The sequence below is a fragment of the Otolemur garnettii genome, unplaced genomic scaffold (genome assembly GCF_000181295.1).
Source record: "Otolemur garnettii isolate 467f Iridium unplaced genomic scaffold, OtoGar3 scaffold00161, whole genome shotgun sequence".
In the NCBI taxonomy this organism is placed as follows: Eukaryota; Metazoa; Chordata; class Mammalia; order Primates; family Galagidae; genus Otolemur; species Otolemur garnettii.
In genome coordinates, this window is record NW_003852556.1 from 859,807 (window position 1) to 876,290 (window position 16,484).

The 16,484-nt window shown below is 53.3% G+C and overlaps 1 protein-coding gene across 1 annotated transcript in view; it reads right to left on the bottom strand.

Moving 5' to 3' along the window:
• The window catches only part of MCF2L (MCF.2 cell line derived transforming sequence like), a 78,446-nt gene that overhangs the window by 20,217 nt on the left and 41,745 nt on the right, over positions 1-16,484 (bottom strand). The window contains exons 5-9 of the mRNA XM_023519196.1: positions 7,371-7,490; positions 4,304-4,420; positions 3,614-3,763; positions 2,747-2,871; positions 1,581-1,695 (exon numbers count right to left, since the gene is read on the bottom strand). Of these exons, the coding sequence (XP_023374964.1) occupies positions 1,581-1,695; positions 2,747-2,871; positions 3,614-3,763; positions 4,304-4,420; positions 7,371-7,490 (627 nt within the window). The remainder of the gene's footprint in view (positions 1-1,580; positions 1,696-2,746; positions 2,872-3,613; positions 3,764-4,303; positions 4,421-7,370; positions 7,491-16,484) is intronic.

Here is a 16,484-nt window from a genome sequence, read left to right on the forward strand (position 1 = left end):
CCTCCAGGGTGAAAATTCTCCTGTGAATTACTCGAGTGAAGATTGCCCGTCCCAAAGCTCATGCTCTGTAAGAGGCCCCTGTTGACACACAGCACAGTAGAGGAGTGGTGGCTGGCAGGGTTGGGGCAAGTGGGCTGGGAGGAGGTGGGTGTGTCTGCAGAGTGGACTGGGAGGGGGCCCGTGGACCCATGCTGTGGGCTGGATCAAGGGACAGAGCTAAGGTCCATATCGTGCCTTTGACCCCATCCTATAGTTGGCAAGTTGTTACGATTGGGGGAAACTGGGTGAGAAGGTCCACGGGTTCTCTGGATTATTTCTTGTAATCACATGTGAAACTGCAATATCTTTAAATACAAATTTTAATCGAGAAATGTCTTCTTCTCTGGAAAGCCCTCCTCACTCTCCATAGAAACATGCTGCAAACCATCCTTGCCTCCATGTGCTTCTATGGCACCCTGTCCCCATTGTCACATGGGTGAGTTAAGGACATGGTGAAGTCCAGAGCTCAGCACTGATCCTCCTCCTGGAAGGCACAGTCCTCGCCCGGACAACATGGGACTGAGCTGTGCTGTCCATTACAGGTGGACTTCCCTCCACTATGCCACCCCTGAGACAGACTCCTTTCTTCCTGTCCCCCTCACCCCCTCGATAAGAGGACGACCACTTCCGCTTCACGGGTAGTAAATGTATTTTCTTTTCCACTGATTGTCTTAATGACATCTTCTTTTCCCCAGCTTATTTTAAGAACACAATACAAAAGAATAAAACGCACAAAACATGTGTCCATCTACTGTTTATGCTGTCAGTAAGGCTTCTGGTCAATAGCAGCTATCAGTCAAGCTTTTTCAGTCAGAAGCTACGTGTGGCCTTTTGACTGCGTGGGGCTGTGCCCCAGCTGCACTGCTGAAGGGCCAGCCATGTGGTGCTCAGTGGATGCTGCTGACCCAATCCCATGTTTCCCAACAGTGCTGTGCTGGAGCTCTCTGAGGACACACGTGTACAGAGGTCCTTGATGTCTTCTGAGAACTGCCCCTGGGTCCTGGTCTCCTGGCACTGGCTGGCAGACTGTCTCAAACCAACTTCACTGTCCTAGACCTGGATGACATTTCTATTCCTCCAGCACCGACTGCAGCTCTCCAAAGGGCAGGAGAAGCAGTGCTTATGGGGTACACATTGCCTCCCACCAAGGCAAGACCCCTAAGGGGGTCTCGACATGCGTGTTCTACATGACAAAGGAGAAACGAGCTGGATGCAGCATCTCCAAGGGTTCTGCAGAAGCTGGGCATCACAGTGGACATGGCCTGTCACATCAACCCCAGGCAGGATGACATGTTTGTCATCACAAGGGCTTCATGCCAGGAACAGGGAAGCACAGGATAAGTGCATGCTGGACACAGGGGCACGGGGAAGAACAGAAAGAGAGAACGAAGGCTCCCAACCAGTTCTCGATGAAACTTAAGTCCATGAGCTGATTTTAACTGATGAGCTCATCAATCGCATCTCGAGGATCGGCCTTTGTTGACCTCACATTAAACCAAAGCCACCTGTATAACTTAGCTCCCACTGCCTCTGCCACTCACCTCACGGAAACCCTGCTCGAAATGCCGCAGCTGCAGACACTGCTGGAGCTTCTGCTGATGTTTTGCCCAAAACTCATCAAAGGCAGCCTCAGTCTCATTCAGCTGGGCCAGGAGCCTGGGAGAGGAGGAGACAGGCTTCCTGGAGACGCTTCCCTGGGTGTTGCCCTTCCTCCTGCACACTGGCCCTGCACCCCATGTGCAGTGGCAGAATTCACAGGCAGGGGCTCCCAACCCCTGCCACTCTCCCAGCAGAGTGAGCCAAGTTGGTTAATTTGTAAGAGGCCAAGGAGGTAAGGGTTTGGCTCATCAAAAATGCTTTGGCCCGGGATGAATGAGCCATGGGCCACTGAGACTGCAGGCTGTGGTGGGTGGCTCAGCCTCTGACCCAAGGGCTCTTGCCAGCAGGTGCTGCCCTATGTGTAGCTGGCACTGTCATCCCGCTTGGGCTGAGCAGTCACCTCTTGAGGGAGCCCCTTAGGCATGTCCCTCCCCCCCCAATAGCCACAGCTCCCTGTGTCCCTGGCATAGGTATCTGAGACATGTGGGCCCAGCCATGGGCAAAACAGCATCGGCTTTGGCCTGAGCCTGGGCCCTAGGGCTCTGCTGGGTGAGCCTCACCCACCAGGTGGGGATGACATGCCCTGTGCAGAGAGAGGTGGCACAGGCAAACTGGGCTCCCCCCAAGCTCTGTGAGGTGGTAGCTAACAGCAGCCGGCCACACAGGCACATTACCCTGCCCCTGCTATGGGCTGAGAACCCAGGGAAAGCACACAAATCACACGTCCTATAAGAGTAAAAGGCACTAGCACTGGTGGGGTGGAAGGAACCTGAGGCTGCCACGCCGCCCCAAACAAGAAAGACCTGTGGGGAACACAGAAGCCACATGACCCATGGTCCAGTGTCAGCACTGTCCTGCCCAAACGTCCCTGTCACACCTAGAATGGCTGCTCTAAGAAAACATCCTCCCTAGAAAAGCCACTTTCTTTGGGATCCAGGAGAAAAGGATTTCAGCAGGAAGGAGCTGATGTTTGTACACAGCCTCAGTGAGGGGCGGGGACACTTGCCCGAGATCACTGCATTCTGGCCTGAGGTCTTTCTCTTGCAGGAGCTGTGAGCCCACACCTTGTCCAAAGCCAGGCAAGGGCATGCAGGCAGCCAGGCCTCACCTCTGCACGGTGGTCTGGTTGTCCAGCTGGTCCTGGTTCACACTGTGCTCCAGGCCCTCGGCCAGAGGAGTCCTGAGGCTCTCTAGGACGCTGCGGCCCTCTTCCAGTGCCAGCCTCAGGTCCTCCTGCGGGGACAGCACAGCATCAGGGTGATATTGTGAGGTGTCCCAAAAGGGGGAAGATGAAGACGTGAGGCCGTGACATGCACGGAGCACGCGGCCACCTGTGGTGCCTTTCAGGTCTTGTCTGCAGTGTGCAGGGAGGGTAGGGGGTGGGGGCTGCTTCTCTTCTCAGCGGGCACGGGCAGCAGGCCAAGGCAGAAAAGGGACCAGAAACCAGACCTCTTTAAGTGCTCCTGTGGCCTGCCCTCCCTGCTTGGCAAGAAAGGCTATCTGTGGGGGAGAGTGGCTCTCTCGTGGCAGAAAGGGCTTCAGAGCAGAGCACACAGGTGGCCTGGCACAGCACGCTGGTGTCCTACGAGCCATGTGAGTATGAGGACTCCCACAGGGGAATCCCACCCTCTGTGTTCCTGCCTACCCGGACAGAGGAGCAGCCCAGCCCTCACTTCACTGAGACTCCACAATGGCTCATGCTGTGCTGGGCAACCAAGAGCCGGCATGATGCCAACGCAGGAGAGTACAGCAGCCTGCAGTCCGGGGGATGCACCTGTGCTGCTTTTAAAAAGGAATACTGGTTCTCGCCAGAGAGGTTGCCCCAACCAACTATGACCAAAGGGCATCACTGAAACAAGCTTAAATTCTCAGTTTTGCCTGATGCTGACATGGACTCCTCCTGGGCCCCCATTCCCACAGTCTGGAAGACTCCCAGCACCCCCTGACCACAGTGCCCCACGGGGGCCGCACGCACCTTCACTTTGTCCTTCTTCTCTGTGTGTGCGCAGAGCACCGAGCTTGTTGACTGGATGTCATTGGGCAGCTCCGTCTCGGCCAGCTCGGTCCCAAAGGACTGCAGCATCTGGGCCGTCTGCTTAACCATGAGAGCAAAGCTCTCGATCGCCTTGAGGAGAAGGAAGCCTAGTCACACCGCACACCTGCCTCACCCACCTGCTGCTCGCAGGCAGGCCCCGCACGTCACCGTCTCTACGCTGCCCAGTGGGGCATCCCGCGAGGACAGTGGCCCCCAGTGTGGCAGGCTGATACAGGCACACAGGAAAAACCTCCCAGCTTCTCAGCCCACATGTTTCTTCAGAAACGTACCAGGTGGGCTTTACCAGCATCCCACTGGAGTCATTCTGCGCGGAGGTCTCTCCCCGGGTTGAGGTGTGAGTGTAGCAAACCACAACACAGGATTTTGTTGTTTCTTTCCCTTTCTTTGGTCTCTGAGCCCAGAGTAAGCCACTCCCAAACTTATTACTCATGTTATTTCTCTACAATGACTAAGGTCCACTGAGACCATCTCCTCATTCTTGGGGAAGAAAACTTGGCTAACATGTTTTCTAACATGTTCGGAGCAGGCAGCACGGAGGTGCCCCCACTGCGATGCCAGGTTAACTGTGAAATAACGAGGACCACAACCCGCCAGCACCAGCCGACTCACTGTGCGGTGGCACAGCCACCGGGTGTGGCAGTAATCCAGGGTCCCCCCAAGGTCCTCGGTCAGCTGTGACTTGTCGATGTAGCCGTGCAGATCTGGCACTGAGCTCAGCATTATGACCTAGAGCGGGAGGGATGGGCTGTGGCGTCTGGGGTTGTGTCTATTGGGGTTATGACTGGCTCCTGGCAAGAACCATCCCCACGGGTGGGACATCCAGCAGCTCAGGGAGGGCGCAGTCCTGCCTGGGACTCCAGGCAGGCTCACTGCGTGGATGAAGGCATTTGAGCTTGAGCAGACCCAGGGTTGGTCCAGGCTCTGCCTTGTCCCAGCTGTCCCCCTACCCCCAGGCCGCCATTCCTGTGCCTCAGCTGCTCGTTCACAGATGGGCACCTCATGGCTGACCACTCGGGGCACAGCAATAGTGATGGTGGCCACTGAGGCACACAGACCTGACGCTAAGCCTGGCACATGGCAGAGCCGAGACAGGGGCTCACTCCCTCCAGGCCAGGGGGAAGTGGACGAATCATCAGTAGTGCTCTGAACTGAAGGGAGGTAGTTTTGGTCCCTAGCCCTGCCCCAAACACTGAGAGGCTGTTACAGGTGCTAGGTGGAGTTGATGCTGTGAGGCCAGGCTGATGGAGGAGGCCAGGAAGAGAATGCAGTGCCAGGTGACTCCTTACCTGGGCAGCCTGTGGTTGCTGTGGCCATACCAGCTCTCCCACATGACTTCCTCATGACCTTCTGAGGTCATACCATCCATGGTTTTTCAATAAAAATAGAACCTTTGCTTTATAAGGTGTCAGACACCACAGAACAGGTCTCCAGAAGCTCAGCTCAGGTCACTGGATGCCACCTCGTGTGCTACTTAATACAGACTAGTGTAATGTAGGTTCTTATCTGGGGATGACTCTGTCTCCAGGGACAGTGCCTGGAGACATCTTGGGCTGTCACACTGGCAGGTGGACCCAGGATCACTGCTGAACCCCATAGGTCATAGGACAGCTCCACAATGGAGCGGCATCAGTATAAGTGTCACCAGCACCCACTAAGAACCACTGACTGAAACATAATCTCACTTAAAAAAATTGTTAACTTTTCAGTTTCAACTAGAAAACAGAGTTCTCAGTAGAAATGGCTCCATTCTCTCTTTGCTCTTTGATAAAATTATTCACACGCTGGCAAGTAACCTAACTTATGAGCAATGTAACCAAAGACCACCTGACAGGGCAGTCTAAGGATTTAGGTCATTCCCCTGCGACGTCCACGGCTCAGCTAATGTCCTGGCCATGAGGGAGGAAGGGCAGGACCCACCATTTAGCTCTGTGTTTCCTTCCTGGCACTGAGTTCCACGTACATCAATAAGTACAGACACGGATGCTGTTTTCACAGCCACACTCCTCTGTGATTCTTTCTGAAATTTTGAAGAACTATCTAGAATGGGCCTGGGTGTTTGAAGACCCTGAGACAACTTCTGTGAAACCCACTTTTGGCGACTCCATCACACAACACAACAGAGGCACTTTGCAGAGGAGCCACAGCACTGATGAGAGGTGACATCCATGTCCTCTGGCTGCCTGTGTGGACAGGTCTATGGTTAATATGGTCACCCTGCCAAACACCAGGGACAGAGGTCACCCCCATCCTGGGGTCATAAAACACAGCATAACTGCCCAGGAGGTGCTGACCGCCATGTGAAGATCCTCGTGTACAACATCAGCTGGTCTTAGTGTCAGGACATGGGGTGACCCCTGGTTTATGCTAATCACCTCTAGAAATGGATCATTTGGATAAAGCTTCTTTGATGCCAGAGATCATACTGGGTACAAGGAGGCCACAGGCCCGGGTGCCTGCAGCTCTCAGGCCACAGAGGCAGGGTGCACATGGAGACCCAGCAGGCCTCACAGGTGGCCTGGCTGTGCAGAGTGGCCTCTTGTCCCTGTTACGGTCCCAAGCCAGGTGGCAGAAGCGCCAGGGCAGATGCTGTTGGGTGGCAGAGTGGGTGGGCCCATGGCCTTCCAGGCAGGGTGGAGAAGGAAAGACCAGGACCCAGATCCATTCTCCCTTCCCCTCGGTCAGAGAAGGGCCAGAGTGTCTGGGGCTGATCCCAGGAGCTGCAGAGGCAGCAGGGGTGGCTGTGTAGCCTCTCAGAGAGGGACCCACACCAGTGTCGAGTTTCCCAGAGCAACATGGTCAACACTGCTGAACAGCACAGGTGCCCAGCATCCCCATTTTCTTCAGGGGAAGAAGAAACGAGCCCCTGGAGGCTGCTGACCGCAGTCCCTGCCCAGCACCCTTCATAGGGGCTGGCTCTACCCTAGTCATGGCCTTGAGGACACACGGGCTCTTGGAATCCACAGCTTTTAAGAAGCTTTGTGATCTTCGGGGTTTTTTTTATTTTAATTAATTTTTTTTTGAGACAGAGTCTCACTCCATTGCCTTTGTTAGAGTGCTGCGGCATCATCACAGCTCACAGAAACCTCAGACTCCGGGGCTTGAGGGATCCTCCTGCCTCAGCCTCCTGAGTAGCTGGGACTACAGGCGTGAGCCACTGAGCCTGGCTGATCTTTGCTTTTTAAAGGACAGCACATCAACACTAAGAAGTGTCCTTTCTTGAGGGGTAGTGCTCAGGAGAGGCTGTCGATGCTGGGCTGGAATTGTGGTATGAGGCAGGGTGGCCCTGCCGGCTGCCCTGGCCAACACATCCCCTGTGGGCCCCGCGGACGCCCACACCACCTCCCGGCCTTTCCCGTCCCAGGGGCTGGCAGAGTCTGGGCTGGCAGTAACTCCCAGCCCTGGGGGTCTCTTGTCTGCAGCTTCAGCAGGTATAAGGATGCATGATTTGGCGGCCTAGCAAGGTCAAGGCTTTGCACAGCAGAGACAACCAGCCCTGGGAGGTGTGGGGGGGGCGGTGAAGGGTCCTGAGCAGTGTGAAGAACCACAGATTCCCACTAGTGGCTCTGTTTGCGGCCACAGCACTGAGGTCGGCTTCTTGAGAATTTCGATCAAAGCAGATGGGCCAGAAGGCAAGTATCTGGTGCCCTAATGCAGAGCTAGCAAAGGGTGTACTTACCGGAACCTTCATCTTAAAGTCATCTCTATTGAATTTGAAAGCGATGTCAGAGAGAGTCCTTTGGAAAAATCCCGTTGGGCGAAGAACAAGGACAAGCTGTAGGTTTGCCGGGAAGGACGCCTATGAGAGAGGGGGACAGAGACGGGCCTATGGTGTCCCCCATGGATGGTATGGCCCCAATAGGGGGCACAGCCACACACTACAGTGGACCATATGGGCCAGGTGGAAGACCGGGCTCCAGGCTGCAGTGTTCCCAACAGGTCACATTTATGTTCAAATGGAAATGATTACTGTCAACTGGTCTCCTCTAGAGGCCTTGCTAATTTTTTTTTTGCAGTTTTTGGCCGGGGCTGGGTTTGAACCCACCACTTCCGGCATATGGGGCCGGCGCCCTACTCCTTTGAGCCACAGAAACCGCCCAGTCTTGTTTTTTTTAAAGAAAAAGAAAAAAGCCACATTCCTTGCTTGGTGCAATTATATTAAGCAGCTTATAAACTTTTTTTTTTTTGACACAGAATCTCACTGTCATCCTCGGTAGAGGGCTATAGTATCACAGCTCACAGCAACCTCAAACTTTTGGGCTTATTAAGTGATTCTCTTGCCTCAGTCTCCCAAGTAGCTGGGACTACAGGCACCTGCCACAATGCCTGGCTATTTTTTTGTTGCAGTTGTCATTGTTGTTTAACAGGCCCAGGCTGGGTTCAAACCCGCCAGCCCTAGTGTATGTGGCCAGTGCCCTAACCCCTAAGTTACAGGCACTTTAACAGACAGTTTAACTTCCCATCTGGACCTAGAGAACACTGTCCTCTATCACTGGGCAGCTGACCAGCTCATCTGGGCCTAGAGGACACTGTCCTCTATCACTGGGCAGCTGATCTTCTGGTCCAGGCTGGGTGGCCACTGGTCCTGCCCTGGGAGAGGAAACCAGTATGGCATATGCCCTCCTGGGCCCCTGCCATGATGGTCTCTGCACATGTGCAGTCTCACCTGGGAGGACAGGGGCTGTGCATCCCGAGTCACTGGCCATGGCAGGTGCTTTACTGTTGGGGGGTGGGGGGTGGGGAAGAAGCAGCTGCCGGCTCTGAAGGGTCCCTTCTGCCAGACACTGGCCTCCAAGCTTGTCCCCTCTAGGAAGTGGCGCAGAGGCGCCTGGTCTCTCCACAGCCACTCCCTCTGCCCCACTACCCACATGGCGTGGGGACAGACTGCCACGGGTGTTGTACATTCTGTAGGCGGCACACACAGAGTGCACAGGGCCATGCCACTGCCTTCAGGCTGAATTACAAGTGAGGAACCACGAACACGACCCCAGTGGACAGTACCTTCCTCCTTTCGGCCCATTCCTGACAGCCTGCGAACATTCTGGCAGTCCTACTCCTCTGAGAGTCGGAAGCTTGATTCTGGGTCACTCAACAAGAGGACCTTGAAAACCAACACTGCTGTTGTGAAGTCAGCCAGCCTATTTTAGGATAGACACCCTGACAGACTCTTTTTCTCGAGGTAGCAAGAAATCACGCCTTTCTAAATTTCAGGTAGTTTACTACCTTGGATTCCCACACCATGGAAGACAGACTGACTATCTGGCCTTGCTGCCCTCTCCAGCATGTCCCCCCAGATTCCCCCAGAGCCCCAGGGGAGGAGGCTCAGCCCCTGCCCGAAGGGGACAAAGGCTGCTCGGACCATCCCAGGAGGCATAGTCAAGAGTTAATCAAGATTCCACTTTTCTTTTCTCAGCTTTAGTCTTTCTATTTTTTTAAGTTATTGAACCTTTATATTAAACAGAATTGATTAGGTGATCCTAGCCAGGTGAGAGGGTTCTAATGGTGTACGCAAATACAGAGGGTGCCAAAAACGTGTGTACACGTTTGAAGAAAGGAAAAACTATACTGACTGGAAGTCAACCACTTGTGACTTCCACACTTTCAAGAGGCGCCCAAGGCGGCTTGTACTCAGCTTTTGTTATCAGTATATACTGAGTATGACAATTTTAATAGTCTTTTCCTTTCTTAAATGTGTATACATTTTTTGGTACCCTCTGCACATACTTTTAATATAAATAATATCAAGTTAAATTTTCTCTGAGTAGGGGTCAACAATTTGTATTAAAAGTTAGGGAAAGGTCCAAAATGAAAACTTGATTTTAAAAGACAGAGGTAAATGTAATCAGGCAGACTTGGGGTGAGCTGTAAGACAATGTCTTTCTGTAACTCAGTGTCATGGTGACCATACCAGGTAATAGGTTCCATCTAACATGAAAACAATACTGCTTATTTCCTGGTGCTGACCTGGACTTAGGGACCAATAGACATAAGATGCGGTGACCATCACAGTGGAATTTAAAGACAGAGGAAGAGGAGTTCCCAACTTCTGAATCAATATTCTTAGTGACTTACAGTGTAAACTGCATTGTGTGCAGTTACCAACGTAACTCCAGCCAGTGCGGCATGTTAGGAGCTCTGGGGATCTGGTGCTTTGGGGAACCCTGTATAAAACACCTTCCCCTAGCTGTGGTGAAAACCCTAGAGGCTGCCTGGGATGACTCGTAGTTGGATATTTTTTTTTCTCTGTTCATCTTTTTGAAAAGGTTTTTTTTAGGCTGGACTCAGTGGCTCACACCTATACTCCCAGAACACTGGGAGGCCAAGACGGGTGGATTGCCTAAGCTTACAAATTTGAGACCAGCCTGAGCCAGAGTGAGACCTCGTCTCTACAAAAATAGCCTGCCATTGTGGTGGACGCCTGTAGTCCCAGCTACTCGGGAGGCTGAAGCAAGAGAATTGCTTGAGCTCAAGAATTTAAGGTTGCTGTGAGCTGTGATGCTGTAGCCAAGGGTGACAAAGTGAGACCTTGTCTCAAAAAAAAAAAAGTTTTAAAAAACTTTTAACTTACAGATAATACTTGTACACACCAGGGGATGACTGTATCATGCTGATACAGGGGTCCTCAAACTTTTTAAACAGGGGGCCAGTTCACTGTCCCTCAGACTGTTAGAGGGTCGGACTGTGGGCCCCGGGACGAGTTGGCTGCTAAGCAGGACAGGCAGCAGTGGCAAAAAACACCCAGCAAGCCGGATAAACGTCCTAGGCGGGCTGCACGTGGCCCATGGGCTGTAGTTTGAGGACACTTGGATTAACATATCCAACACCTCATATGCTCACTTTTTTCAAACAAAGTTTAAGGTTGGCGGAACAAGCTTGGTGCTGTCAGATCCAGTTCATCAGCATTTGCTAATTACCATTTTCTCTGGTGAGAACATATAAAACCCACTCTTGAAGCAATTTTGAAATACATATTTGCTATGGTTTGAATGCCTGTCTCCTCCAAAACTCCTGCTGAATCTGAACCTCCGATGTGGCGGTGCTAGGAGTTGGGGCAAAGAGGGGACTGAGGGCCCCATCCCATTCAGGGATTATTGGATCAGGGGATCAGTGGTTATCGGCAGGGACACTGGTGGCTCTGTACAGTCAGACAGATGCCTTGCGCAGTCTAGGCATCTACAGAGAGGCCCCATCAACAAGAAAGTGGCCCCTCAGCCTTGGACTTTTCAGCCTCCACAACTGTAAGAAATAAATCCCTTTTCCTTGTGAATTGCCCAGATTCAGGGATTCTGTTATAGCAACAAAAACAGACTACGACAGTCTGGTCACTGATGATAGTTCCTCCCCAGCTGCCCAAGAGGTGTGGGGAGGAGTGGGGAGTTGCAGCAGCCGCCAGGCTCATGGGTTTCAAGGTCCAGTGAGACAGACAACAGAGAAGGGCTGGGCTGCCTGAGCCCTCCCATCCCGCTAACATGGCTAAGACCATTAAAACACCAGTAGAATAGACAACAGAACAGCCAAGAGGAGGAAGGATAGCTGCTCAATTCCGGGGGACGCTCCTTGTAGCAAGTCTAGGGCCTCCTCCCCTCAGGACTCCTCTGCCAGGACCAGCACTGTCCCCAACAGTTGGGACCCTTGTGGAGGACAGAAGCTCAGCTTTGGAGATGGGAAGGGTGGACTGCCCCATGTGCCATCCTGCCCACCTGCAGGTCCCCCAGCCCCATGACAAACACATGGGGCAAGCTAAGTGCATTTTGTGAGAGCAGCTAGTGATCATGAGGTGCTCAGTAGACACCTGTCCCCCCACACAGGGTTCAGCCTGGGCCACGTCCACCTGTGTGGGCACTCACTGTGCAGGTCAGCCTCACATGGGGCTGGGGCTCCAAAGTGTGGCCAGGCATCCCTGCCCAGCCCCCTGCCCTTTGGGATCGGTCTGGAATCCAGACTGCTCCCCAAAGCCTGTGCCCTCCTGCTGCCCGCCACATGCAACTGCCCCCTGCAGCTTTGTTCCCAGGGAAGCTCCGGCTGCCCACCCCAGCAGTGCCCACCTTCCATCAGCACCCTCAGGGCTGCACCTGGTCCGCACAGCCTCTCACCACCATCCACCCACCTGCAGGGTCCCAGGAAGCTCACAGGGTGGGAGCCCAGCCATGGCATTTCACACATTAACATTGTACCAAACATGAAATGTTTGCTGGATGAACTCAAGGCCCTGGGCCCCTCAGGGACTCTGTGCCTTGTGGGCAGACAGACTGCTTCGGGGCTTTATGGGCAGAAACCAGAGTTCTGCTCCCACACAGACTCAAAATGGCTTTAAATTCGATTTTCTTCAGCCACATACTGCAGGACAGAGATTTTGTTTGAAACAAGCTAGCTCTGTCACAAAGTCCAAGAACGCTGAAGGGTACCACACATGCTCCGGACAGTGCAGGAAGCTGACGTGGTGCCCAAGAGGCCAGCCGAGTGTGTTCCAGGGGTGCACCAAGGAAAGCCAAGCCCTCGAGAGGTGACGTGTATGCTCTCTAAGGAGAGCCCTGCCATCTTACCCTTGCTTGTCCGAGACCCTGCACCTGTAGCCAGTGAGCACACCTCCCCCCTCGGTCAGAGTCCACACGCACTGTGCCCTTGATGGAGCACTGAGTCTGATTTAGCAGAAGTGGGATTCTGGCTTTTCCATGTCCTATTTTTCTATTCTGAGCCAAACTGAAAGTATTCAAAAGAGAAAACAACCCCAAATTAGGGAGAGCTCAGCTCATGAGATGGCACACATGGTGGCTAACAACAGAGCTTTAATTATAGGGCATTATGTGAGCACCAAGTCCCGCTGGGGTGGCCAAAAACATTTGGAGACAACAGAAGTCTCAGCACTCCAGCAGAGTGGGGCTCACTGGAGTGCAGTGTCAGCTCAGAAATCCACCCCCAGGCTGCTGGCCTTAGGCATGGGGGCAGCAGAAGCCCCAGCCTAGGCCTGCAGCCCAGGGTGGTGGTACCCATGTGCCAGAACCTGCTCTGCCTTGCATCCCCCAGGTCAACTGAGCCAGCTCTGGCAACCCACAGACCCTCTGGAGTCATTCCCGGCCTGCCCTCCCTGGGGGCATGTGGAATGAGCTGGGGACCTTTGTCCTGCCACTGCCCCCTCCCACTGCTTGCTTCCTGGTCTTCCCGGCAACTGGGCCTGGCCACGTCTCTGTCCCCTGGGTCTCCTGGGCTCCTCCAGCCTGCACCTAACAACAACCTCACAGGTGAGGTCCTCAGCTGGCTGTCTCCTCCTGGCCATATAATGCCCATCACCACCGTCTCCCAGTTGTCCACACTCCCTGTTGCACTTAGCCTTCTGGAGGCAGCTCCCCAGACACGAAGATGCCTTTTCCTGGGGGCCTAGCCCAGGAAGCAATGGACAGGACAACTGTGTGGACTCTGCGCTCAGCACCCTGGGGATGCCTGCTGTGTCCCTGCCTGTGACCCCAACCGTGATGTCTGCCAGCTGGGTACAGACCCAGCTGTGTGCTCCTGTGACTACCACGTCCCCCAGCTGGGCTTACCCCTGGGCTGTGTGCCCTGTGACACTGATGTCCCCTGACCGTGTGTACCCCTGGGCTCTGTGCCATGTGACCCTGATGCCTCCTGACTGTGCATACCCCTGGGCTGTGTGCCCCTGACATCCCCTGTGTGTCCCCCTGGGCTGTGTGCCCTGGGACCCCAATGTCCCCCAGCTGTATACACAGTGTCCATTTCCCTCTCTGCAGCCCACAGCATCTTGGGTAGCTCCTGGGACTCAGAAGGGTCTCAGGACATGAGCTCAGTTATATGAATTAAATTTTTGTGTTAATATGATCAGCAAATTCTTCTAACAAGAAAGTACTGAAGTTCAAGGGAAATTCTTAAGAATTCTAAAAAGATGTAAACTTCAGCTCTTTTTTTTTTTTTTTTTTTTTGAGATAGTCTCATTCTGTCACCCTTGGTAGAGTGCTGTGGCATCACAGTTCACAGCAACCTGCAACTCCTGGGCTTAAGTGATTCTCCTGCCTCAGCCTCCCAAGTAGCTGGGACTATAGGTACCCGCCACAATGCCCGGCTATTTTTTTGTTGCAGTTGGCACTGCTGTTTAAGCAGGTGGGGGCTGGGTTCAAACGTGCCACCTCTGTATATGGGGCTGGCACCCTATCCACTGAGCCACAAGTGCTGCCCAACTTCTGCTATTTCTAAAACAGTATTGGTGAGGTCTGAGAATTATAGGAGGAAACATAGAAAGAATCATCCTTATGGTATAATAATTATTGCAAAAATAAAAACTTAAACAGTAACTTCTGAGTTGTGATTTTCACACCACAAAGTTTTAAGATAGCCTGCTCGCTTCAGAAATTCCTCTGCGTGAAAACTTGATGAGCGAGCTGTAAGGACACCAGCATGGACGTGGGTCAGAGTGGCCAGGCTGCTCTCCTGAGGGGTGATCCCACCAGACCCCCTCACTTTCAGAAATAATTTCTATACTTTTTGAAAATCTTGAAGTTTTGGGAACCTGTTGTCATTGAACCAGCAGGGTCTGACTAATGAGAGATGAGGGTGTGCTTGTCTGAGGCAACCTGCTCTCCAGGGGACCTGCACACGGCTAGTCCTGGCTGGGGCCTGGGCTGGCCCTGGAAGGGTGGAGCCCATGGAGAGTAGTGTGAGGACGAGGAGTCGCCCCCAGCGGCTGCTGGGGGAGGTGTCCCTGCAGGCGCCTGTGTGCACAGGCAATGAGGCCACCAGCTAGGGATGAGGGCCACAGGCTCCCAGACCCATGGGCCACAGAGGGCACCCAGGTTCCTGACACCCTGAATGCCATGGCCAGGACGTGGCTCCCACCACCCTCCTCGCACCAGGAAATGCCTTCATGGCGGAGTGGAAGGGGATGCGCACAGGCCGAGCTGCTCCGAGACACTCGCTGTGCCACAGACGTGCTGCCTTTCCTTGAAACAATGACGTTTGTGTGGGGAACTCTGTGGGACCCAGCCCAGGACTAACTTACTCATTCGTGAAATATCTTTGTACGTCCATTCTGTGTCTGCCTCAGTAGGGTCTTACAATTGAATTTTGAGATAGCCTGCTATGACATCAAGTGAAAATTCATTTTACAATTTAAACTAATGAACTAGACACCCTGGCTATTAAACTAGTAGTAGCTTATCAAAAGAACTTTCTAAATTCCTGGGAATGTTAAAACAAAGCAGAGCTGGTTGTTTGACCTGTCTTCTTCTTTTGACACACACTGAAGCATTATGAATTATTCCAGACACGTGATGCCAGGTTGGGAAACGGACAAGAGTGGCTGTCCATTGAGGTGAGCTCAGTCTTGCAGGAGCTCAGCAGGGACACATGCTGCGTGTGCCTGTATATGCGTGTGCCGCGTGTGCCTGTATATGCGTGTGGGCTGTGTGTGCCTGTATATGCGTGTGCTGCGTGTGCCTGTATGTGTGTGGGCTGTGTGTGCCTGTATATGCGTGTGCCCCGTGTGCCTGTATGTGTGTGAGCTGCATGTGCCTGCATGTGTGTGAGCTGCGTGTGCCTGTATATGCGTGTGCCTGTATGTGTGTGGGCTGTGTGTGCCTGTATATGTGTGAGCTGCGTGTGCTGTGTGTGCTTGTATGTGTGTGAGCTGCATGTGCCTGCATGTGTGTGAGCTGCGTGTGCCTGTATGTGAGCTGTGTGTGCCTGTATATGTGTGAGCTGCGTGTGCCTGTATGTGTGTGAGCTGCGTGTGCCTGTATGTGTGTGAGCTGCGTGTGCCTGTATGTGTGTGGGCTGTGTGTGCCTGTATGTGTGTGGGCTGTGTGAGCTGCGTGTGCTGTGTGTGCTTGTATGTGTGTGAGCTGCATGTGCCTGCATGTGTGTGAGCTGCGTGTGCCTGTATGTGTGTGGGCTGTGTGTGCCTGTATATGTGTGAGCTGTGTGTGCTGCGTGTGCTTGTATGTGTGTGCTGTATGTGCCTGTATGTGTGTGAGCTGCATGTGCCTGTATGTGTGTGAGCTGCGTGTGCCTGTATGTGAGCTGCATGTGCCTGTATGTGTGTGAGCTGCGTGTGCCTGTGTGTGTGAGCTGCATGTGCTTGTATGTGTGTGTGCTGCGTGTGCCTGTATGTGTGTGAGCTGCGTGTGCCTGTATGTGTGTGAGCTGCGTGTGCCTGTATGTGTGTGAGCTGCATGTGCCTGTATGTGTATGTGCTGCGTGTGCCTGTATGTGTGTGTGCTGTGTGTGCCTGTATGTGTGTGAGCTGCATGTGCCTGTGTGTGTGAGCTGCATGTGCTTGTATGTGTGTGAGCTGCATGTGCTTGTATGTGTGTGTGCTGCGTGTGCCTGTGTGTGAGCTGTGTGTGCCTGTATGTGTGTGAGCTGTGTGTGCCTATATGTGTGTGAGCTGCGTGTGCCTGTGTGTGTGAGCTGCATGTGCTTGTGTGTGTGTGTGTGCTGCGTGTGCCTGTATGTGTGTGAACTGTGTGTGCCTGTGTGTGAGCTTCGTGTGCCTGTATGTGTGTGAGCTACATGTGCCTGTATGTGTGTGAGCTACATGTGCTTGTGTGTGTGTGAGCTGCATGTGCCTGTATGTGTGTGAGCTGCGTGTGCCTGTGTGTGTGAGCTACATGTGCCTGTATGTGTGTGCTGTGTGTGCCTGTATGTGTGTGAGCTTCGTGTGCCTATATGTGTGTGAGCTGCGTGTGCCTGTATGTGTGTGAGCTACATGTGCCTGTATGTGTGTGAGCTGTGTGTGCCTGTATGTGTGTGAGCTTCGTGTGCCTGTGTGTGTGAGCTACATGTGCCT